This window comes from Paroedura picta, chromosome 2 (assembly GCF_049243985.1).
Source record: "Paroedura picta isolate Pp20150507F chromosome 2, Ppicta_v3.0, whole genome shotgun sequence".
Taxonomy (NCBI): Eukaryota; Metazoa; Chordata; class Lepidosauria; order Squamata; family Gekkonidae; genus Paroedura; species Paroedura picta.
Window position 1 is genome coordinate 82,523,865 of NC_135370.1, and position 24,450 is coordinate 82,548,314.

Below are 24,450 nucleotides of genomic sequence, written 5' to 3' on the forward strand. Positions count from 1 at the left end.
GATTAAGGAAGCTTTTTAAAGTATGCAAATATATGCATTTTCCATAGCAAAGTATGCCTGGTGAAGGGTGTCAGTGCTTACTTATCTGGTCCTTTCAAACATTATCTGAAGCTACTCATTTAAGACTTCATATTCCACTGTTCTGTGTTAATTGCCATCAATGTGGTGGTTCTAGAATAACGGGGAAAGCTGGATAAAGATGTAAAATATCCAGCATTGCCTGTTAAAACTTAAATGGAAAGCATCTTTAATGCTTGTCTGAATTCTGTACTAGAGATATACTATGTTGCTTATGCAGCTCAGAGTGGTGTACAATATTACATAAAATGCAAAATTAAAAGTGATAACATTTGAATTTTAAATTAATTTAGATAAATAACAGGAGATTAAAACAGCATTGATACTTCCACAGAGGGTCTATTACAGTTGTTGGAATTCTCCTTAAAGTTCACGGTGGTCTGGGAGTGAATCAGTGCATAGGTAGATGGACAGAAGGATGGGTGGGACCATAAATAGGTAGGTAGATGATAACTTTGGCTGCAGCCAAAAGCCTGGTGGAAGACCTCCATCTGCCTTAAAAGGACACATTCTTCCTACATAAATTAACCTTTTGGAAGCTGTGCAGGTTATTAGATTTCAGGAAGTAATTATTGTCTTACTAATTGGACTCCATTATGGGATATTTTAAACACATATTTATTTATCTATTTTATTTTATTATATATTTCTATACCGCCCTCCCCGGAGGCTCAGGGTGGTTTACATTAAACATATAAGCAATACATGGAACTATATCTGTTGCCATTTCCAAAGCTTCTACAATATTAGTTCATATATAGTCTCCTTTAACAGTATTACTGTGTATTTTTATTTATAAATTATAATAATGGCAATCCTTGTCCCTTCCAGTGTTGTTTGGGCAAGAGCACTGTATATTTAAATTTTATCCTCTGTTAAGACTGAGAAGATCAAATTGGCCGCTAGACTGGCTTGGGTTGAATTCAGGAATCTTTTCCTGTCATGCATTTGGGAAGTCAGTTGTGCTTTCTGTTTCAGTCAGAAGTGCAGCATGGAAATAGAATCTGTAGTCCAGAGAGTGAAAGACAAATTGAGCTTTTGTAGTCTAGTGGTGTGCTGTGCATCAGCGTAACCTTTTACCCACTTTTCTCACTCTGACATGTGATCTTTCTCCGAAAGGGGAGGAAGGGCGGGGTTTCAAGTACACTGCCTTGCAGAAGTGCCTTTGAGATGACGTTGTGCATGGCTTCCTAAAACCACAGCTCCCAACACGACTTTAATAGTATAGAGGGGCCAGAGTAAGTAAGAGACTGAAAAAGACCTAATAAACAAGTATTTCAGGAACTCATTGGTCATGCATGTATTTCTCCCTTGCTCTCAACATAAATAATAGGGTCTGTCTTATTCTTTGAAGGTTCACTGCTGGAAAATATGCAGTGGACAAAGGAAACAGGCATTCTACGCTGGAATTGTAGTGTTTGTAGTGTCTGCATAATTGCTAGTTCCAAAGTATTAGGGAATTCTTTCCTAAAAGTTAATTATCTTCCTGATCCATGACAATCACTATATTATTATTCAGCCATTTGTCAGTAAAGTTTTGTTCTAGATGTCTTCCTTTTCCTTGTTTAAAAGGCAACCAGCCTGTTGGTACACTTTTCATCATTAGCCATACTATGAATCAGATACCATGGGCTTTGGTTCCTTGGCATTGTCTATTAAAAGTATTGAACAAGGCACTGAATTACGTATCTCTTTGTACTCTTTGTATCGTACTTTGTACGATATTTTTAAAAAGTTACTGGAAGTGTATGAACTCATTAAGATAAGAGTTAAATCATCAAAGTATTTTACTATATGCATTGCCCCAAACGCCTCTTTTCTTTTGATATCTGTTGCCATACATTTATAATAAACATATACAGTGGCTATCAAAGAACTATGTGCAGGCAGTGTTATTACAGAGTCCAAAGTTTTGTCCTTGCCTTCTCAAGTGGTGTATAATTAGCGGAGTATTATTTACCAAGGACTTAGAGCTGGAGGAGAAATTGATGCTCTGATGCTTTTATGAGAAAGGGGCTGTTGCTATTCCCTTATTTGTGAAACATTAACAACTATTTGTATAAGTAATCCAAATAATTGGGTCTTTTTTATATTAGAGAATGAAGTTTGAGTCCAGTGGCACGTTTAAGACCAAGATATTTTAATTCTGGGTATAAGCTTTCATGAGCATGCACACTTCATCAGTTTCAGTTATAAGCTTTTGTGTACATACATACTTCTTCAGATTGAAGTATCTGAAGAAATGTGCATGCTCATGAAAGCTTATACCCAGAATTAAACTTTCTTGGTCTTAAAGTGCCACTGGACTCAACTATTGCTTTAGACTAGGGGTAGACAAACTGCGGCCCTCCAGATATCCATGGACTACAATTTGCATTTGTTGGCAGGGGCTCATGGGAATTGTAGTTCATGGACATCTGGAGGTCCGCAGTTTGACTACCCCTGCTTTAAACCAACATGGCTACCCATGTGAATTTATATTAGAGACTTTCTGTGTGCATTTTAACCTGCTTCTCTTCGTTGTTCTGTGAATGTGTGCATTGATGAGACCACCTGACCCACAATATAATTATGTTTTACACCTGCATCAGCATCCACATTATAAACATTTTCTATGTGCCATGCTAAGGAGCCATCTGTTAATCAATGATTAGGATGCATGCTACTTGTAAATGCTCCAAAAATGTTCAGAAATGAATAGCACTTCCATTATTATCCAGTAACACTCTGTTCTCACAAATCTCATTGTCTATTATATAGTTGCTGCCAAGATTAGCACTGACTGCCTAGATTAGAATTTTCCCAGTCATATCAATTGTAGTTATGACAAGCGATGTCCAGGCAGTAAATATGTAGAGTAACCTTGTATTTAGAGATGTGATAGTTCATTGAGACGGGAATGATAGTTCATTGCGACCACCATTTAGCGATGGTCTGAAGTTAAACCTCTGCTTCTATCTTTATTTTTATTTTTATTTATTTTTGATTTGATTTGATTTCTATACCGCCCTTCCATATGGCTCAGGGCGATTTACATACAACATAGGGGATACATGGAATGAGTCAACATACAACATAGTCAATATACAACAATAACAACCCAACAGAGGTTCTAAACAACAACTTCAGTGATCCCAACAATAACAACATAACAAGCTAAATTCCCTAGAGAGGTCAGGCTGCTTCAGGCCATGGAAGGGATGTCAGAGGTGGGGAAGCCCTGTGGTTGGTCTCAGGCAAATGCCTGGTGGAGGATCTCCCTTTTGCAGGCGCTGCAGAATTGTGGGAGTTCAGGCAGGGCCCTGATCTCTTCAGGAAGCTCGTTCCACCAGATGGTGGCCGGGATGGGAAAAGCTCTGGCCCTCGTTGAGGACAGACATGCTTGTTTGGGGCCAGGGATCACCAGCCAATTGGCAGTGGTGGAGCGTAATGCTCTTTTGGGGGTATAGGCAGAGAGACGGTCTCTCAGGTATACTGGGCCCACTATCTCTGGGTCAGTTAGATGTGCTTAGCCAGTTTGTAGTTTAAAAGTTGTGAAATACCAATTTTTAATTTGTTTCGATACACAAGAAGCTGGGATATGCTTGTTGGATCTAAATGTTGTATAAATGTTTAATGTTGGTGTCATTGTAGATGTTAATATGAGAGCAGTGTTCACATATCAATAACTAATCAAATTATGCATAAAAAGGGACATGCTTATAATATGATTAGCTTTGAGCGAGGCATGGATGTTTTCATTCTTAGCATATTATAGGACAGTGATGAGCGCAGCAACCTCTGCAGCTGGTTAGGGAGTGGCTTACTTTTAGACTATTGATAGAAATATACATGGGTTTGCAAAATAAACTGCATTAGTGTCCTTGATTGACTTGCTATATTTTACTTGGGTGTTTTCTGGTTAGCTAGGGTATCTGTTAGTCCACTGCCTAATGGTATAGATCTCTGTCACTGTACTAAGATGTTGGGCTTAGGTCTGCAGCACTGGCTCCCTAATTCTAAATGCATTTAAAGATCTTGTCTATAATTTACAGTAAAGTATTTCAGGACTTCCAGGTTTATCTCGTCCATAGATTAGCCTCTAACAGTTCTCCACTCTTTATCTTCTCTGTCTTGGGCAAGGCTTTTCACGTTAGCATACATCTCCATCATTCTTTCTCTCTCTTTATATAGTTACTAGTAATTAAGCCCGCTGTAAAATTAATACAGCGGGCGCTAGCTGTTCTCAGCCACCCTGGCAGCGGTAGCCGGACGGCTGGGAAGGGCTCTTGCCGGCCACAGGATGAAGCCGTTCCGAGGTAGCTGGGAGCGCGATCCCGGCCCTTGGGAAGGGCTTTAGGCTGTGGTGGGGCGGAGAAAGGCCTTCCCAGGGGTTTGGAAAAGTGCTCTCTGGCCCCTGAGAAGGACTGTAGGGTGGGGGGGGGCGGAGAAAGCCCTTCCCAGGGGCTGGGGAGAGCGACAGGCCCCCCCCGGTCCCTGGGAAGGGCTCAAGGCTGGGGGGGGAGGAGAAAGCCCTTGCCAGGGGCCGGGGAGAGTGACAGCAGTTGTTCTCCCCTGTCCCTGGGAAGGGCTTAAGGCTGGGGGGGGGGGGAGGAGAAAGCCCTTGCCAGGGGCCGGGGAGAGTGACAGCGGGCTCTGCGAGCCAGCAGTCGTTCTCCCCGGTCCCTGGAAAGAGCTGAAGGGTGGGGAGGCGGCAGAAGCCTTTTCCCTGCAGCTCCCCATCGGCAAAGGCTTCTGCGTGGCGGGGCGGGTGGTGGGCGGCTCTGTGAGCCGCCCAGCACTGTCCCCGGCCCCGCAGAACGCTTTTTCTTCCCCCCCCCACCGGCAAAGGCTTCTGCGGGGAGGAGAAGGCACTGGGCAGCTCGTAGAGTCGGCCAGCACTGTCCTTGGCCCCACAGAAGGCTTTTTCTTTCCACCCCCCCCACCGGCAAAGTCTTCTGCAGGGCAGGGAGGGCGGTGGACAGCTCACAGAGCTGGCCAACGCTGTCCCTGGCCCCGCAGAAGCCTTTTTCTCCCCCCCCCCCCCGCACCGAGAAAGGCTTCTGCGAGGCCGGGGACGGTGCTGGCCGGCTCTGGGAGCCGGCCAGCGCCGTCGCCGGGGCCGCAGAAGCCTTTTTGCTCCCGCAGTCGGGGAAAGGGACGGGGAGCCGTGGGCCTACCTCCCATCTCGGCAGCCAGCAGAGAAATGGCCGCTGTGAGGGGAAGGTTTGCCCTCGTGGGGGATGGGGAGAGTTCTGAGGCGCTTTGCGCCTCCTGATTGGTGTTTGCTGGGCCAAATATCCGGCGGTTTGACTGGCGGTTTGGAGCTGGACTAACAAGCAGAGGGCCCAATTGGGAGGCACTTTGCACCTCCCAATTGGGCTCTCCGCTTGTCAGTCCAGGGGAAGGGGCCAATGGGCACCCTTCCTCATCCCGGACAGGGCCCGCCCTCAGGGCCCTTACTCTATTATTTAATCCGCTCCGCAGGAGCGGTTAAAGACTAGCAAAAAAGCCTGTTATAAAACATTACAACAGGTGCTAGCCTTGCCTCCCCTGGGCTGGCCTGCCAAGTGCTGGCGGGGACTCTCTTTCTCCATCCCCTCCCATCCCGGCAGCTCTGCTGAGGCCAGCTCAGGGTGGGGGCAAATGCTCGTATGGGGCTCCCTCTCCCTTCCCCCTCACTGGGCCCGCAATCCCAGTCCCTCCCACTCCTTTCCAGCTCCCATTGTATGCCTAGCTTACTGCAGGCAGCCACTTCTTCCATACGGAAGTAGTTGGAGGGGGATGCGGCTAGGGGCAGGACATCGTACCTGATTGGCCATTCATTGGATGGATGGCCAATCAGGAATGGAACAGCCTACCTGATTGGCAGTTAGGCAATGAGTCCCAGTTCCTCCCACCACCACCCTTACCGTTTTATTTATATGGTACAGATATAAATCTTGTTCTGTATCTTGCAAGAAACACTATTAATATGGATAGGTTAAAAAGATGATGTTAATGTCTTACCTCCTAGAATTTCTCTTTGTTAAAACTATTATGTGGTGCCCCATAGAATAACTTTACCCCTCAGAAATGTCATAATTCCATTGTATCCAGTGCAGCTTACTTCTAGTTAAGGGTGAAATTCATTGCTGAAAACTCTGTAGCAGAACATCAAAATTTTGGGAAGTATAACGAATTTAATTATCAGATAAAATGTCATTGGTGAGGAGGCCAGTGTAGCAAAAAAGAGAGTTATTTACAAGTTAAGTAACATCTTGTGGCATTAGTGTTTGTTAGTCAGAGCCGACTTTTGTCATATATATTTAATAATAAGTCTCTTTGTTGTTGAGAGATTTTGCATCATCTCCTCTGCACGTTCCTAACAGTTAGCTTACAAATTGAACACATTGCTGCTGTTTTTCTGGACATTTAAAAATCTTACAGTCTCAAATTTGGCAAACATTGTGGAAGTATAGTCTACCCCCCCTCCCTACCCCTGAAACTGACAGTATGCAAAAAAGTTCTATAGTGTTCAATGAGTCCTGATTTTTTTTTTTAGTAGAAAATCTTGTATATAATTCCTGGCCTCATTTCAGTGTGGATGTTTTCTGCACAACCCTGTTGTCTAGTAGGTTTATTCCAGATTTTCTTTGAAGCTTTGACTCACTGCATACCATTTTATTGCTGCCATAGTAAAGGTGAAAAGTTGGTTACAGAAGGATAAGCTATTCTTCATAGGGTTTATTGGTCGGGGCAAGCTGGGTTAAAGGATAACCATTGTTCTTGGTAACAGAATGACAAACATATTGGTGTGCATTGATGGAGGTCAAGTAAGGAGATGTTCTGTTTCTTTTACACTACAACCTTTACTGTTTTGTATTGGCTAGGAATTTGTTTTAGCATCTTTAAAAAAATTATTATATTGTAAAACAATAATGGATTTAGGCTGCTGTTGGATCCAAATTGGATGTCTTTTTAAAATAAAAGATACTTTCTGTACTGCAGAAATTGATAGACATCCCATCTCTGTTCAGTTAAACAGTTTAAATAATTCCCCTAAGGCAGGGGTGACCAAACTGTGGCTCTCCAGAGGTCCATGGTCTACAATAGTGGTCCCCAACCTTTTTATCACCAGGGACTGGTCAACTCTTGATAATTTTACTGAGGCCCGGAGGGGGGTAGTCTTTTGCCAAGGGACGTCGCCGCTGCCTGAGCCCCTGCTCCACTTGCTTTCCCACCGGTGCCCTTGACTTCCCACCACCCTCTGGGGGATGCTGCCAGCAGCAGCTGTGCAGTGCCACACAGAGGGGGAGCCCCAGCCATGGCGGCCGCTGGAGAGCACCAAAGGTGAGCTGGCAACAGAATGGCAGGGCAGCCCGCGAGGCAACAGCCAGGGAGGAGGAGCCGTGACCCGGTACCAACTGATCCACAGACCAGGACCGGTCTCTGGACCGGAGGTTGGGGACCACTGGTCTACAATTCCCATGAGTCCCTACCAGTGCTCGTGAGCCACAGTTTGGCCACCTCTGCCCAAAGGAATGGCACTGAAATTCGTTCCTATTTTCTTTGACTCTTTCATAATACCATGTGTTGGATCCTTGCTCACGTTGCATGAGCAGACAAGTGACTGCTGGCCCAAAGGAGTAAGTGCTTGGGGGAGGGGAGGGGGGATTCCCACAGTTCCTCCTGTCTCTACAGGATCCTGTGCTGCTTTGTATACTATTCTTGAGAGTTGTCTTCAGCCTCTCAGGGAAATGTGAGGCACTATAAAAAGACAGACAACAAAGAGATATTTCTCTGTCCTGTTAAAATTTATTTCGATCAAATCAATGATCCCCAACCACCCCCTTCTTTACAATACATTGGAATGTGAACAGAGGAAATTATTAAGAATGTATATTTCTGATATAGGCAGCTCCAAAACTATGAAGGTTTGCAAATGAAAATACTGTGTCAAGCCCTGCTTTTATAGCTCATATTTTATAATTTTCTTAGCAAGAATTGTACCCAGGTATACAAATGTGACTACTCCAGCCCAAATAAACATGTTTCCTCTTCTTTCTATATGAGTAATTTCCTGTAGCTTCTGCGTTCCTGGCAGCGAAGAGAATTGCATTTCTAAATCAAGACGCATGCTCTGTAACGCTGTACCCTTTTACCTACTTTTCTGGATGACCATGTGACTACTTCAGAAATGTGGAGGCAGGGAAAATGCTCTGCAGCAGACTATTAAAAGCTTGTTACAAAGCAATGGAGTGATCTCAAGAGATATGAATATCCCAATCCTGTGAACATTTCTCAGAAGTAATTCCCTCTAAATGTAATTCCCTCTCAATTAAACTCTCTGGTATATCTGCATAGAATTGCAGTCTAAGGTTAATTGGATTAGTTGCTGTCTCCCTCTCTCACACATGTCTCCATTTTAAGAATAGCCCAGATGAATCAGATCCATCATCCATCTGTTTGTATCCTCTTGCTTTTCTGTGACGTTGGGACTTTTTGTCTCAGTATGTATTATGCATCAAGTTGCCATGTTTTTAAGGTTTGGTGAGCTGGTTAAGAATGGGAGCTGGTGATTCTCCGTTCCTCCACATGCAGCCAGCTGGGTGACCTTGGGTTGTCAGTCCTGTTAGAGCTGTTCTCACAGACCAGTCCTATCAGACCTCTCTCAGCCTCAACTACCTAACAGGGGAGAGGAAAGGAAGGCAATTGTAAGCCACTTTGAGACTCCTGGTAGTTAAAATCAGGGTATAAAAACCAATTCTTCATATGCCTATAGCCTTATATCATAACTGTATTTTACAACTCTTGAATTTGTATGCAAGAACGTACCACAAGGGGATCTAATACTCTTTTCGAATGTTAATAAGGATCAGTTTTTAATGCCAGGAAGAAGCAGCATTCTTTAGTATCAGTGTCTTCCTGTTTGTCACATATATATTTTGATTTAATTTTATTACAAACATGAGCATACTTTTCTATTACTTTCTACTGAAAATATTTGATTTCCCATTTCTGACCACCATCTTCCCCAAAATCCCATCAATTATGTGTGTAATGAAACTTGCTTGAATTAAGTGTCTGATATTAATTAGTCTTAATGGAGAAACAGACACTTCTGCTTATCTGTAAACAGCTCTGTGGTTATTAACTAAAAGAGTAAGGGCAAGTTGGGAGGAGTTAGGGCGGGCTCTGTCCGGGATAAAAACTTGGAGGGGTGAATCAGGAGCCGCGAGGTGGCTCCTGATTAGCCCCTCCGAGTGTCAATCCTGGACCAAGGAGGCAATGGGGAGGGGCGCAAAGCGCCCCTCCCCATTGCCTCCTTGGCCGCCATACAGTACGCTTCGATGCGGGGAAAGGGACGTTGCGTCTTTGAAGCGGCGGCCCTGCTCTTTTCCAGCCGCACTACCTCCCAACTTCCCGCAAAAGGGCCTCGGACAACACGCCCCTTCACCGCACCTCGCCGCTGATCCCTGGAGCTTGGCTGTCGCCGCCGCCGCTTTCCGCTTGTTCCCGCTCCCACACGTGCCTCCCCCAGCGTCCCCGCCCTTGCGACCACGTTGCCCATGCCGACCGGGCCTCGGCTGCCGCCACCGCCCTTATGCCGGCGGTGCCGCTCCCTCCCGCGGCTCCTCCACCGCCGCCGGCCTGCGAGCCGCTCCCACGCCCCAGCCCCAACCTTCAGGGGTCCTCCTCCTGCCCGCCGACACCACGAGCCCGCCTCCGAGCTGCAGCCCGCCGTCCAAAATGGCCGCCGACATGAGGACGCCGCCGCCCAGCCGCTACACAGCCCTGCCTTCTGACGTCCTCCTCCTGGCCGCCGACATGGAGAGCCCGCCGCCGAGCTGCGCCAACCTGCCAGCTCCTCCAGCTCCAATAGGTTTGCTTCCCTGCCTCACGCTGCCCTTGCCTCTTTCTCGCTCTGCCCCAGACTTGCTACTTACTCCCCACCATCCACCTGCCGCCCACCCCTCCAAACGCTCAGGGACCCCTGCCATGCTGTGGCCAGCTGCCGATGTGCCCGCAGCCTACAGGGCCATCTCCAGAGACCCCTGCCCACCCCCCCGGGGAGGGGGACCGCCTGCTAGCACCCATTGTATTTTAGGAACAATGAGCTTTAATTCTAGTATATACTATATACTGCCTCTTTCCTGGCCCCGAAGCCAGGAGGTCTGGGGTGGGGGGAAGCCTTCGGAGGCAGGGAAGTGGCAGGTCTGGCGTGTCATAGACCTGCTGGCCCTGCCTCTTTCCCAGTCCCGAAGCCTGGAAGTCCGGGGCCAATGGGGTGGGAGTGGGAAACAGGCGGCCTTGGGTGGGACAGGGGGCGTGGAGGAGGCGCCCCGGCCCTGCTTCTTCCCCTGCCTCGAGGCAATGGTCCCGCGGAGCAGGGGAGGGCAGGGCCGCCTGGGTGCCCTGGGGCCCTGTCAGGAGGGTAGCTAGTGCCCGCTGTATTTTGCATACACCAGGCTTAATTTTTAGTATATATATAAAGTATGATTATGATGTACCATATGTGAATATGAACAGTTAAAGAAGAAGTACTGTATGCATTGCCTATCATTATAAAAATTGTTTACTGTATCTGATATTGGCTTTTGTGGCTTCAAATGTGAGACATGGTAGGAGTTACTGTTGTACAATAGTTCTCTTCAGCTGTGGTGTAGTTGTTAGTGTTGGATTAGGATTTGGGAGATCTAGGTTTGAATTTCCTCTCTGTCATAGAAGTTTGTTAGGTGACACTGGGTCAATCATATATTCTTAGCCTTGTTTGTCTCATAGGGTTGTTATGGGGGTAAAATGGAGGAGAGGAGAATGATGTCAGTCACTTTGGGTCACCATTGGGAGACAGGCAGGATACAAATGAAGTAAATTATATAAATGTTGTGTGAGCTACTGCATTTTACCTTCAGTTCTTCAGATTGTTTATCTTTGGTACTGTCTCTTCCATCAGTTGTAGCTCTATTAAGGTGACCAGATTGTCCCACTTTTGGAGGGACATCTGGGGGCACCTGGCAATTGTACTTATGTTGAAATTAAATATATATATATATATATATATATATATATATATATATATATATATATATATATATATTACAATACTATTTTTGCATTCTATGCGTTCTATGAAAATTTGTATTGCTCCATATAGACCAAATTTTTAATCAAGAACCCCCCCCCCGGTCAACGGTGTCCCGCTTTACCAATGTTAAAATCTGGTCACCTTAGGCTATATATTCAGACTCTATTCAAGGTTGTCTTCTTTTCTTCCAAGTCTCTCTCTCCCAACTGCATTGGACTTCAGATTGGAGACTGATCACATTCAGGGTTTTGGTATTAGCTTTTAAAGCCCTATATGGTTCCTTATGTTGTGGTGACCCCCAACCATAAAATTATGCAAGTGTTCTTTCACAGAAATTAAACCAAAATTGACCAATGGCGTGAAGATCCATTGTTCATGATTGTATATAATTTTTTTTTCCTGGGGTTTCTCAGTTCAGTTCTGCCTCTTGCCCCACCATGCCGATCTCACTCTTTTCTGCTGCTCCAGACAGACGAATGCTCTATCTCGATCTTCCCCGCAAGGCTATTGTGTGGATGAAATGGAAGAGGAGTGATGTTGGTCACTTTGGGGACCTCTTGGAGAGAAGGACAGGGTATTAACTGAGTAACAAAAACCAATGATTTGGAAGAACAAAAATTGAGTCCAGGGGCACCTTTAAGACCAACAAAGATTTATTCAAGGCGTGAGCTTTCATCTGCAGGCACCCTCCCTCAGACACAATTGATTTGGAGACATCAGTAAAGATGTGGGCCACTTTGGTTCCCCCTTGAAGAGAAGGGGGGGGGAGAAGCCAAGAAAACCCATGATTTGAGGCAGACAATACAGGTGGACCCAAGAGCAGAGCTTTTCATCACATCTGGACCAGGTCAAGGTGTGTGCCCAGCAGAGGCCGCTCTCTGGCTGCCTCCTCGGGCTGTTCAGCATCGGCTACCTGCTCCCCACCCAGCCGGGGCCAGACCCAAAGCTGCTCGCCCTGCTGCAACCCCTGTGAAAAGATCGTTTGACCTCCAAAGGGATTCTGACCCCCAGGTTGAGAACCACTGCCCTAAATGGCCTAGGATCCACTGATCTATGGGACTGCATTTTCCTTCATACCCCCTCCCCAAAGAGCAATAAGATTAGTGGACCAAAATCTACTTAGGATCCCTAGGGAGGTGAAACTGCCATTGTCCAGGACCTGGGCCTTTTTGGCCTTGGCCCCAGCTGGTGGAAATATGCCAAAAGAGATCAGAATCCTGCGGGACTTTAACCAGTTCTGGTGGGACTGCAAGACAGAGCTGTCCCACCAGATCTGTGCTTGGGGTCCTGAGAGACTATCAAGAAGTGCTAGCCTCGCTATTGGGAACTGAGGGAAGACCTGCTATGAGAACCCTGACCCACCCCCATCTAAGTTAGCTGGGGGGGGAATGAAATAACAAACTGTTTATGTTTTTTTTATTTTATTGACATTTGTATAATAATGCTATTATATACCCTGACTATACAGGAAGGGCGGGTTATAAAAATAAATGTTTGTTTGTTTATTTTAAAAATAAATGTTAGACATTTAAATGCCTAATGCTGGGAGCGATTGAGGACAACAGAAGAAGGGGACGACAGAGAATGAGGTGGCTGGATGGAGTCACTGAAGCAGTCAGTGCAAATTTAAATGAACTCCAGGGAATGGTAGAGGATAGGAAAGCTTGGAGGATCATTGTCCATGGGGTCGCGATGGGTCGGACACGACTTCGCACCTAACAACAACAACAACAACAGCAACAGACATTTAAATAAATGATAGACTGTCAGTTCTCATGAGCAGTGCCTGACCTGAATACTGGGTTTTGAAATTCTGTATTGTTCTGTTGTTTGTATGTGTTGCAAACACACTCTGATCTGATTCTGGTAGACCCATTATGCACAGCAGCAGCCACGCTGGGCTGCTGCTGGGCATTGCATTGGGGCAGCATGTGTATGCACGGAGGAGGGAATTCCCCAGCATATGCAGACTGCCCAGCATAGCGTGCGTGTGTACTAAATGCGGGGGCTGGAAAGCCTGGTACGCTGCCTGGAGGTGGCAGCAGGGGGGGGGGCACAATGGAGGGAAGAGGCATGCCGCTCTCCTACTAAGATGGGGGTGGGGGGAATGCCCAACCAGCTCTGCGTCTCCATGGAACTGACGGGCAGGGACACCATAGGTTGGTCAATTATGTATGGCGCCAGCCTAACCTAGCCCCTGCTGGCGCCCGTGGCATCCCAGGGAATGTGGAAATTCTGTGTTCCCTTACCACAGGCCTTTCAGGGCGCTGTGCAAGGCCAGGGCTGGGATGGTGCCAGCGTTGTGCGCAGTCGGGCCTGCCCTGCTGCTGCCACCCCTGATTACATACCCCATGCATAATCGGTCATAGTGAGGGAATGTGGTTGTATTGCAGCATAGCTTTTTTTGTTACATATTACCTTTGTCCAAAAGTTTCCTCTTGTTATTATGTTATTCTCCATGCTAGGATTCCTCCTTTGGCAGAGAGGGTAGATTATAAATTCAAAGAAATAAAATTAAAAAATAAATAATACATTTAAAATAGGAATGCCTGTGATATAATCTGAATCACAAGAACAGTGCCTGGACAGTATCTTCCTTGAACATCTGTAAAAAGACAGTATATCCTTGATCTTTACAACTTAGTATTATGACCTTTTAAAAGAATTCTCTCTCACAAAATAATTGGTTATTAATATTTATCATTTTGCCCAACAGATAGTGTCTCACCATGGCAGAAGCCCATCAAGCAGTCGCATTTCAGTTCACTGTAACTCCAGATGGGATCGATCTGCGTATGAGCCATGAAGCTCTCCGGCAGATCTATCTGTCTGGGCTTTATTCTTGGAAGAAGAAATACATCAGACTCAAGGTAATCAGTAATTAAGGATTGAATCTGTACATAGGACAAACTAGAATTGATGTTGAAAAACAATGTTGAAAACCCATGCATTTACTACATAATGCTTTGGGGAGGGCAAGGAGCATTTTCTGGGCATTTTGGGCAGGATGTGAAACATTGCACCAAGTCTTCCTTAGTCTGTTCATCTTGAATGCCCCCTAATGTTTCTCCCCAAAGAGTCTGAAATCGTAAATATGTCCAGCTGTTAGGGGGAGGATGCCTTGGTGAGAGGTTTGTAAGAGAAGATTTGTGGACAGGGGAAGGGTTAAACACCCTCCTCCAGCATATCCTTCCAAACGGGTCCTCCACCTATGCATTACTGTTGAATGGTAATTATATGTTTGGAAAATGTAGCTTAATCCAAGTAATATGAACTTCCTTAAATATTTATAACCTTGAATGACTGAAATGGTATATACATTTATTTATGCCTGTATACTTCTGTTGTTTGTCACAGCCTGTTGTCTCCCTGAAACTTTGCAGTTTCTTCATCAGACCACATGTACACCTTTGATGTACTCTTTGTCTTGCCAGTCTTGCAGCTGAATGTTTTCAAAGTACTTTAATAGTTTGGAGACTTTTAGAAGCTTGTTTTTTTTTATCTTATGTACACTATCTGACAGTTAGCCTCTAGGCAGCTGGGGCAGGAGCTCCAGAGTTCAGGAAATCCTCCTTCCTTCTACTGAATGAAGTGATCAGTGTGTCCTCTGTTACCTTTGAAAGCCCTTTTGCTTTGCTAAAGTGTGTCTTTCTATGACCCATTATGCACGGGGGTTTTAGCGCACATTCGGGGTGGAATGGCGGCGACTAAAATCACCGATAACGCATGGTGCCGGCTGCAACCGGCCGCAGCTTCGGTGCATGCCACCAAAAAAGTCGCATTTGCGAAACGCGGAAGAAAGCGCAGCTTCCAGGTGACCGGGGCGCAACCAGAAGCGGCGCCTGGATTGCCGCGTGCATAATCAGTTACTCTGGGTTTTGCCGCCGTCGCGCCCCGCCCCGTGCATAACCGGTGTGCATCGCGTCTTCCCCCTCCGCGTTTTCCATGTGACCCGAAATCGCCGTTTCGGCGGCCGTGCATAATGGGCCCATGGCAGGAAGTAAGGAGGTATGGCATGAGTGTGAATTTCTTTTGTGCGCAAATTCCTTTCTCTCCACCTCCACTTAAGAGGAATTTTTACTTTTTTGCCCAAATCTTTAAGTCTGCTAATAATTTTTAATTAGAGTCAGTATATATTCAGTATATATTCACATAGGCATATTTACCTCTATGTTGAGATTGTTTAAAACAAGAATTGTCTTGGAAAAATGAAATAGACGCTTCAGAATATATAAAACAAGTAAAGGTTTCTTTTCTTTCCAGAATGGCATAATTACAGGAGTCTACCCTGCCAGTCCATCCAGTTGGCTTATTGTAGTGGTGGGAGTTATGTCAACAATGTATGCCAAAATAGATCCTTCATTGGGCTTAATAGCAAAAATTAACAGAACTCTTGACACAACGTAAGTATACCAAGTCTTCTTTTTCCCCACTAATCAGATCCCCCCCCCGCTTATATATCAAGCACTTAGACATATTTTCCCACAAATAGTAGTGCAGGAATCCTTGGTGAGGACGTATATGTGCATGAAATGCCACTAGTATGATAATTTTCCTGTTGCTGAAAAGTTGACAGGCTCTCACTACCCATCCCCAACTCTGGCCATTCTGTCTATTTGTAAATGTTGTGTTCTGCCATGTTGTTCATTTTAATAATCCTCACATCTATCACTTGGGTTTCTGAGTGACCCAGGTCCAAATCCTCTCTCTGCTACTGAAGTTTACTCGGTTACCTTGGGCCAGTTAAAGACCCTCAGTCTAATTACATCACTGGGTTGTAGTGATGAGGATACGATAATGGCATGGACAACAGCGTAATCTGCTTTGGGCCCCTACTGGGGAGAAAGCTGCAGTATGAATGGTATAAATAAATTAATGATCATCAGGTACTCGTGTGATGCTAATTTCCTCTCCCTTCTCTGGGTGAAGTAAAATGGCTGACCTCAGGACCACCTGCTTACTGGGCAGTTCTGAAAGCAGTTGCTACTGCCTATAATAAAACACTAATATTGGATGTAAAAGCAGCATTTGTAGATTGAGAGTCTGTGCTGTGGAGTCCTAGGGAACAGGAGTAGGGTTGGGCGCTTTGGCGGTGCGCTGATGCCTGCGCCTCTCCTCCCCCCCCCCCTGCGGCGTGGCACTTGCTGCGCTGGGAGAGACCGACCGCTTTGGGCACCAAAGCGCCCAACCCTAAACAGGAGTGGAACAGTGCAGCTAGTTGGTGTCTCTAAGAATTCTAAGATTTCAAGATTTAGTCGTTTCTCTGATTATGTTTTCAAACTTGTTCCATTTGGGGTAAAAACATACCTGCTTGAATTGATAGAAGCTGCCTATTTTGAAGTATACCCGTGGTCCATCAGAGTTACTATTGTCTACTCAGATTGGCAGTGGATCTCCAGGATCGCAGACAGAGGTCTTTCATATTGCCTACTACCAGACCTTTTGGCTGAAGATACCTGGGTTAGAACTTGGAAACTTCTGAATGCAAAGCAAATGCCTTTTCACTAAGAGAAATCTTGGGAACCTTGCAAAACAACTTTTTTCATATATTATATTCTAATAGGGAAACAAAACTATCTACTATTGGCCAAACACACTATAGCAGCTATTTTGTAGATGGCCATGCTCCCAATACCAGCCGTTCTGTGGTGGCACCCATTACCTAGCTTCAAAATTGCAAATTGGGGACTTCTAGCATAGAGCCTTTATGCAACCTCATAATATGCATTTAAAACCTAATATTGCGATTTTAGAATATAAAACAATATTGCTTTTATTTTAGTAACAATATTAATTACTTCCAGTATAGCCCTCTCAAATGCTGGTTGGAGTCAACGCTAGACCATGATGTTCCTTTCCAGAGTTCCTTTCTGATTTAGTGTGCCCCTTGTTCTTTGACACATAACTGATTTGCTCCACCCTGCAAAAGAATCTCAGCTAGAAGCAAGGACTAGTTATAACTAAGCAGATTGTTAGTCTGCATGAAATGGAACACTAATATCCATTATTAGAGTAATAAGTTTCTGCAGTTAGACTACTGAGCAATTTGCAGAGGTCAGGAAATTAATAGATAGGAGTAAAGGTTATCCAGACAGATCAGTGGATGACCTCTGGGGTATCGTATAAGGGTATCATATAATACCAAACCATAAATGTAAGGAGAAACCTTTCTTAAGTCCCTGAGAAGATGATGAGGATATATATTTGTACTGTTCAGGTGCTGTTTTAAGCCAAGTTGTTGTTTTTTTTAAATAAAAGAAGTTCATAGCTTCTAGTATTTTTATCTATTTTATTTTTATTTGCCCTGACAGAAGCATTGAGCTAGATATTTTAAGCAATACAGACCACCATGTAAGTTACTATTAACAAGAGAGACACCATAAGACAACAAGTTGCTAGGGATAATTTACTGGTTTTCTCTAATTGATATATAGCATTAGCTTAGGACAGATTTTGAGGACTGTCACACTGTTGTAGTTTGTATTAACCAAACTGCTTATTTGGCAAGAACCCTTTGAAGAAATATTGACAAATAAATGAACCTTGTATTAAGTACATCCATCTTTATAGGAGTAGACATTCTTTTAAAAACCTCCTAATCAGTATTAAAATCACTAGCCTTTCTTGTATGACAACCATCTTAACTACTTTAAAAGAAAATAGATGATTCAACATGCTACCCTCCAGTTCTACCTTGTCTCTTTGTGTTTGACTGAGGAGAACAGTGGTTTCCAATTCAGCGCTTTATTTCCTTGGCTGTCTGTATAGATCCAACCCATGTATTTTCCTCAAGGAGGGTCAGTCTTTTGATATCTGGCTAGATACTTTGCTCCCTTGTACTTTGGATGTTATTTAGTCAAAGCCTCTGTCCTCTGAATCAGAATTTCTTGCCACACCTTAAATTAGTCCCAGCTGATTTAGAGTCTTCACTAGTTTAGGAAACTTTACATTAAAATTGCAAAGCCTCATTAACTGCTCTTTAAACTTGTTTGCCAGCTTATAACTAAGACAGTATCAGCATCCAAAGCTATTGTGGCCTCAAAGTCAGCATACTATTAAATCTTAAGAGAATGACCAAGAGAGGGCTATAAGTATCTGACTTGAAAGAACCATTGGTGATCTTGGAAAAGAAGGCCTTACTAAGGGTGTGGCAGAATTTCTGCTGCAGGAAAATTTCCCAAGTCTAGATTTAGCTTGCATTTCTCATTAATTCTCTGCTGTCAGCAAATGGGTACCCCTCTCCCCAAGTGCAATAAAATATGATGCCTAAAATGTTTCTTCTGGGGGACAGGGAGCACCCAGGCATAGCAATAGCAAAGCAGAGGGAAGTTGGAGGTCCCCAGTGAAATGGGAAGATCTGTGGGGAACTCCCCCCACCACCACCATTTTCTATGGGATTCATGCTTTTGTTTTGTGAGGATCCAGAGCTAGTTCCATGAAAGCAGATTCCTAAAAAATAACTTCTGAAATTAATGGAACACAGGAGTATAAATGCAAACTAAAACAAGGTATCTCTTCTTTGTGATACTGTCTTGATGGGAGGGCTCATCACTTTCTGGACCCCTTTTGTTTTCAGAGTATGAATGACTGAGAAATGAAAGATTTAAAGGATTAAAAACAAACAAACCAAGAAGCAAAAAGCCCCTTGAAGATAAGACTTAAGGCTTCTGTTTCAATTCAATTTAATGCAGTTTCCCCATCATTTGTACAATGCCCTGTGAGAACAGTGGCAGTAACAGTTCATGAGAAACAGTGAGAAGAACTAAAATGTGTGGGGGCCAAGGCTTAGTGCTTGCAGATATTAAGATATTTTGAAATATACTGTCTGTTTATAGTCCTGTTTGAAGAGGCTTATACATTAAGAAGAGTTGTTTTTTATACCTCATATTTCACTGCCCAAAGGAGTCTCACAGTGGCTTACAATCACCTTCCCCTCCTCTCTCCGCAACAGACCCCCTGTGAAGTAGGTGAGGCTGAGAGAGCTCTGACAGGACTGCTCAGTCAGGACAGCAGTATCAGGGTTTGTTCGCCTTGCAGTCCAAGGGACTCGCAAGAGTCTTCTCCAGCACCAGAGTTCAAAAGCCTCAATTCTTTGACGCGCGGCCTTTCTTATGGTCCAACTTTCGCAGCCATACATTGCAACTGGGAATACCGTAGCCTTGACTAAACGCACTTTTGTTGGCAGGGTGATGTCTCTGCTTTTTAGGATGCTGTCTAGATTTGCCATAGTTTTCCTCCCCAGGAGCAAGCGTCTTTTAATTTCTTTGCTGCAGTCCCCATCTGCAGTGATCTTGGAGCCCAGGAAAATAAAATCTGTCACTATCTCCATTTCTTCCCCATCTATTTGCCAGGAATTGAGAGGGCCGGATGCCATGATCTTTGTTTTCTTGATGTTGAGTTTCAAGCCAACTTTTGCACTCTGCTCCTTCACCCGCATCAACAGGCTCTTTAATTCCTCTTCACTTTCTGCCATTAGAGTGGTATCATCTGCATATCTGAGGTTGTTGATATTTCTCCCTGCAATCTTGATCCCAATTTGTGACTCCTCTAATCCCGCCTTTCTCATGATGTGCTCCGCATACAAGTTAAATAGGCAAGGCGACAATATACAGTCTTGCCGAACTCCTTTCTCAATTTTGAACCAATCAGTGATTCCATGTTCAGTTCTCACTGTTGCTTCTTGACCTGCATATAAGTTTCTCGAGACAAATAAGATGCTCTGATATTCCCATCTCTTTAAGAACTTGCCACAATTTGTTGTGCTCCACACAATCAAAGGCTTTAGCATAGTCAATGAAGCAGAAGTAGATGTTCTTCTGGAACTCCCTAGCTTTCTCCATGATCCAGCGTATGTTGGCAATTTGATCTCTAGTTCCTCTACCTCTTCACAGGTTGTGACAGTACTGAGTAAAATTCAGATATGGCTGAAACAAGTACAGTGAGTATTCATATAATAGCATATTTTGAAACAGTGAAGGTCATTCTGAGAAACTTTTAAAAACTTGCAGTTGCAGTGAAATAAAGAGAACAATGAACAAATTTGCACTATCGAGGAGAGTAACAACAGCTGGCAAGTTATTGCCATGCAAGCTAGTAAGGAAGCTACAATTTTTAGTGGTTACAGTCTAGCCAAAATAAAGCACATTAAAGTCTCACTTATTTTCAATGGACTTATTAAATAAGTTTTTAACATTGACTGGATTGTGCTTGGTGGATGTTTAATTGTTTTATTTTGCTGTATGTTTAAAAGCATTTCTATTATTGCTGTTGTTGTTGTTGTATTTAATTTTTACCCTCTCTCTGGTGACTCAGGACGGATTACAACAAAACAAAATACATACATAGAATAAAATACAATATAAGCATTTTATTAAATCAGTTAATTAAGATATTAAACTATTACTATCAATCTAACTACTGATTGCCCAATCGTCTCTATCCTGCATGAAGGGGCAGGGTAGGGTCATAAGACCCTCTTGCTAGAGTAAATTTGGTTTAATTTGGTGGATTTCTGGCAGGGGAGCCAGTACTTCCTGACATTATTTCGGCCGCAACCATGAGCCCAGGAGAACAGCGCCATTTTACTCTTCTGGTAGAGCGTTCCACTAGGCAAGGGCCAGGTCCCCAAAAGCCCTGGCCCTAGTTGAGGTCAGTTTGATTTCTCAGGGCCGAGGATCCTGAGCAGCTTTTGGTCTGCAGAACTCTTTGTGGGACATACAGGGAAAAGCTGTCCTGCATATATGCTGGCCCCAGACCGTTTACAGCTTTAAAGGTTATGACCAAAATTTTGAATCTTATTTGATCTTCAATCTGGAGCCAGTGCAGCTACTACCAGCATGGGCATGTTTCATGTGCCTAGAAGGATCCCTTTAGGCCTTGAGCAAGCAGAGAGGTAGGGCTGAATGAGGATTAATTAATCAAAATATTTATATCCTGTCTTTTTGTGTGGCTCAAGGGAGAGCAGAGCAAGTGATATAACTTCTTCAAGGGCTGTATGGGATGGTAAGTGGGATATAAATAGCTCCTACCTGCGGAGATCCGTAAGGCTTCCTAGGACATAGCCTATTATGTCATCCTATTGATTGATATCATTGATTTCCACTGTGTAATCTGCCTTGCATCTCAGTGAGAAAAGTATAAATAATATAAATAAAAATATGTGCTTCACATGCAGAAAAAAAGTAGATCCAGTCCTTGGGTGTCTGATAACAGGTTCTGGGGAATATCTGCCATGACCATGATGAGCAGCTGCTGGTTGATTTCTCTCCGTATATGGCAACTTCATGTGCTCAAAATAGTCATTGTTAATAACAGTATATTGTCTCATTTTATTTCTGTTATTTTATCCCAATATGTTTTGAGTAACAGTGTGCACTAATTTTTTTTTAATAGCGGCTATATGTCCAGCCAAACGCAGAATGTTGTCAGTGGTATAGTTTTTGGGACAGGGCTTTGGGTGGCCCTTATTTTCACAATGCGCTATACTCTAAAGATGCTGCTTTCCTACCATGGGTGGATGTTTCATGAACATGGCAAACTTTCCACAGGAACCATGATATGGATGGTAAGGATTTCATATAATCTTCTCTTTGAATATGGAGTTGAGACATGACTTGCCTGAAAATATCTTGTCTTGCTAGCAACTTGTTTGGGGCATGTTCAGTATGTTTCCTTTCCATTTCTTCTTCCTCTTCATATTTAGCGGAGGCCTCCCAGTGCTATTGGAAGGTGTCTGTTCTTTTAACATTTCCCCATCAGTTGCCTTTTCACCCAATGATTCTCAATTTGAATCTAGTTTAGCTGCTATTGTTAATAATACTTGAATATTTAAATGTTCGTACCTATAGGTCTACCAGCAAACAAAGCTGTTGAAGACACCTCGATCATCATAGGAAAAGATATCAGGAACATCAGACCCGATTGTAAGCTGTGACTTCTTCGGGTAGTAAAAAGGAACATCAGACCCTTAAACCAAATCTCACTTCAGGACCTTTGTAACTGTTCCCTAAGCTGTAGGAGAGGCCCTTTCCTACTTGCTGCTATGCTTTTGGAAAAGGGGAGCAGTAGCTGTGGCATTATTGCCGGGAAGCATTTTAAATGTGACGTGGGATAGTGGTGTAATGAAATAAAATAGATTAATGAATCCTGTCTGTCTCTTCCATGCATTCTTTGACTGCAAAGAAGGACCAGCTAGAACATGATTGAGTAGTCTTTTGAATGTTTTCATAGGGAGCAATATTTGCTGCAAATTAAATGTCTGATAGTTTTCCTCAGATATGATTCCAAGAGCCATCTTATTTGAATACAGGTTCTGTCTGAATGGTAAGGCCCAGAGCATTATGTCAGGATTGCTTGGCAATTTCATTGGCTGGATTTTTGGCATGTCTTAATAATTCAATACTTCTTTTAAAAATCTGTTTTATTATAATGCCAAGCTTAAGCAGTGTGAACTAGACCTAATTGATAAGTTGTATTTGGATTATGCTCCTGGATATCATCTGGAAATTTCGTTATCATCATAACTTGAATGGAACCTGTGTGTGTATTAAGAAAATAAGGCATGTTGTTGCTTTTGATCTACTAGGACACAAATTCTCAGATATTGGAGATACTTTAACCTAATTAGCTTACTAACAAGGTTGTAGCATTTTCTCTCACTAAATAGTGTTCACCAATCTAGCAAGCATTCTTTCTTGTGCTACTTTTGCACCTGTATTCCCATTTTTCTTTGTTTCCTTGATTTTATATACCGAAGCAGATGGTCATTATGAGCTTATTGAACTTTGCTCTTACTGTGAGAACTGCAGCATTCACAGGCATTTAAGATTAGATCTTTAGCCAACTTTGGTCTGATAATTTCATCTGGAAAACAAGCAACAATTACTTGCTTTTGAGGAAAGGACTTTATTATGCTATGTTAGAACATTCTTTTGCATAGTATACCAATATGAGGGCACTTCTGTAAGATGAGTTGATACCACTTTGTGTTGACAAGATATCACTCTGTGTTGAGAAGAGTGCTGTTAAGTAGTAACTGTAGGTATTTGCATGCTTATCTCCTGCTGTGCAGAAACCGCAAGATGCAACCCCTCGCTGAAAAGATACAAAGGAATATAAAGTTCCTCATATTCTACTTGTAAATGAGGTTTATGTGTCCTTGAAGGCAACAGATTGATATCTGAACTCAACCTTTGTTTCACAAATTTATGAAACAATTTATTCCTGCAGTACCAGGTTCTGGAGATCCTGATTTTCTTGAACATGTAAAATGTGTAATACTGCTTGTTCTATTTCATTTCAGAAACTGGTAAAACTTTTCTCAGGTCCGAAACCAATGCTGTACAGTTTCCAGACATCTCTGCCACGTCTTCCCGTTCCAACTGTTAAGGACACAGTAAATAGGGTATGTTTTATTGGTGGGAACTCTTCCCTTCAACTTAAATCCAAAGGAAACATTGACTTAAATTTGTTTTTTCTGAGAAACATGCATCAGACAAAAAATTAACAGTATGTGATTAACTTGGTTCCAGGGTATGTTTTGGCCTGTGTTCTCTAACAATGAAACCGAAGATAGTCATCTGCTTGCACACCCCTCTTTTATCTAGTGTTTATTCCCCTATAGGCAGAATGTCCAAAGTCTTCAAATTCCCATGTCTTTTATCATTTGTCTGCATTGTGTAATCTTCAGATGTCTTAAAGTTTTAAGATTAGATCTTTAGCCAACTTTGGTCTGACAATTTCATCTGGAAAATAAGCCACACATGATTAGGCTTTCTCAACCACAGTTTCGTGAAACCTTTTAGTTTCTTAATGGTCCTGGAAGGGTATCCCAAATAGGTGGGAGTTAATTAACTCTTATATATTTTTTAAATGTGTTAAATTTTTAACATGCCCCCCCTCCCAATGAGACAGGAAGGGACTCCAGGTGAACATGTATACAGCTATGCTTCCCAACCATATCCTGCACGATTGCACCACTTCTGGGATTTCCCAGAGCCTGAACGCCAATGGTAAAAAAGTTGAGAAAGGCTGTATTATATGTTTTGATGATTAATGCAGCAGGGAGGGCAAGGAATCTTAATTTGCTGATGTTTTAATGTACTCAACACATCCATACATTCAGCAAATCAGCAAGAAGTCTAGAGTGACCTTTGAGTGATGCCCCCCGCAATTATTTGTACAAAAGCCCTTAGTCGGAGACTATAGTAGCAAACAGATATTTAATAATTAAAGTGGACGTATTGGTATGAAGTACTTTATTTCCATTCATTTGTCTATAATCTTTGCAAATAGACGTCGTTGCTACTAGTGTAAAATTCGATTAG

General features: G+C 43.4%; 1 protein-coding gene across 4 annotated transcripts in view; it reads left to right on the forward strand.

The window, feature by feature from the left end:
* CPT1A (carnitine palmitoyltransferase 1A) overlaps nt 1–24,450 on the forward strand; it is a 59,898-nt gene that overhangs the window by 2,816 nt on the left and 32,632 nt on the right. For all 4 annotated transcript variants that reach the window (XR_013228246.1, XM_077321286.1, XM_077321287.1 and 1 more), the window contains exons 2-5: nt 13,842–13,995; nt 15,389–15,528; nt 21,518–21,689; nt 23,427–23,528. Coding sequence is in view for 3 of the 4 variants with exons in the window: in XM_077321286.1 (XP_077177401.1) it covers nt 13,855–13,995; nt 15,389–15,528; nt 21,518–21,689; nt 23,427–23,528 (555 nt within the window). In the remaining variant the exon portion in view is untranslated. The remainder of the gene's footprint in view (nt 1–13,841; nt 13,996–15,388; nt 15,529–21,517; nt 21,690–23,426; nt 23,529–24,450) is intronic.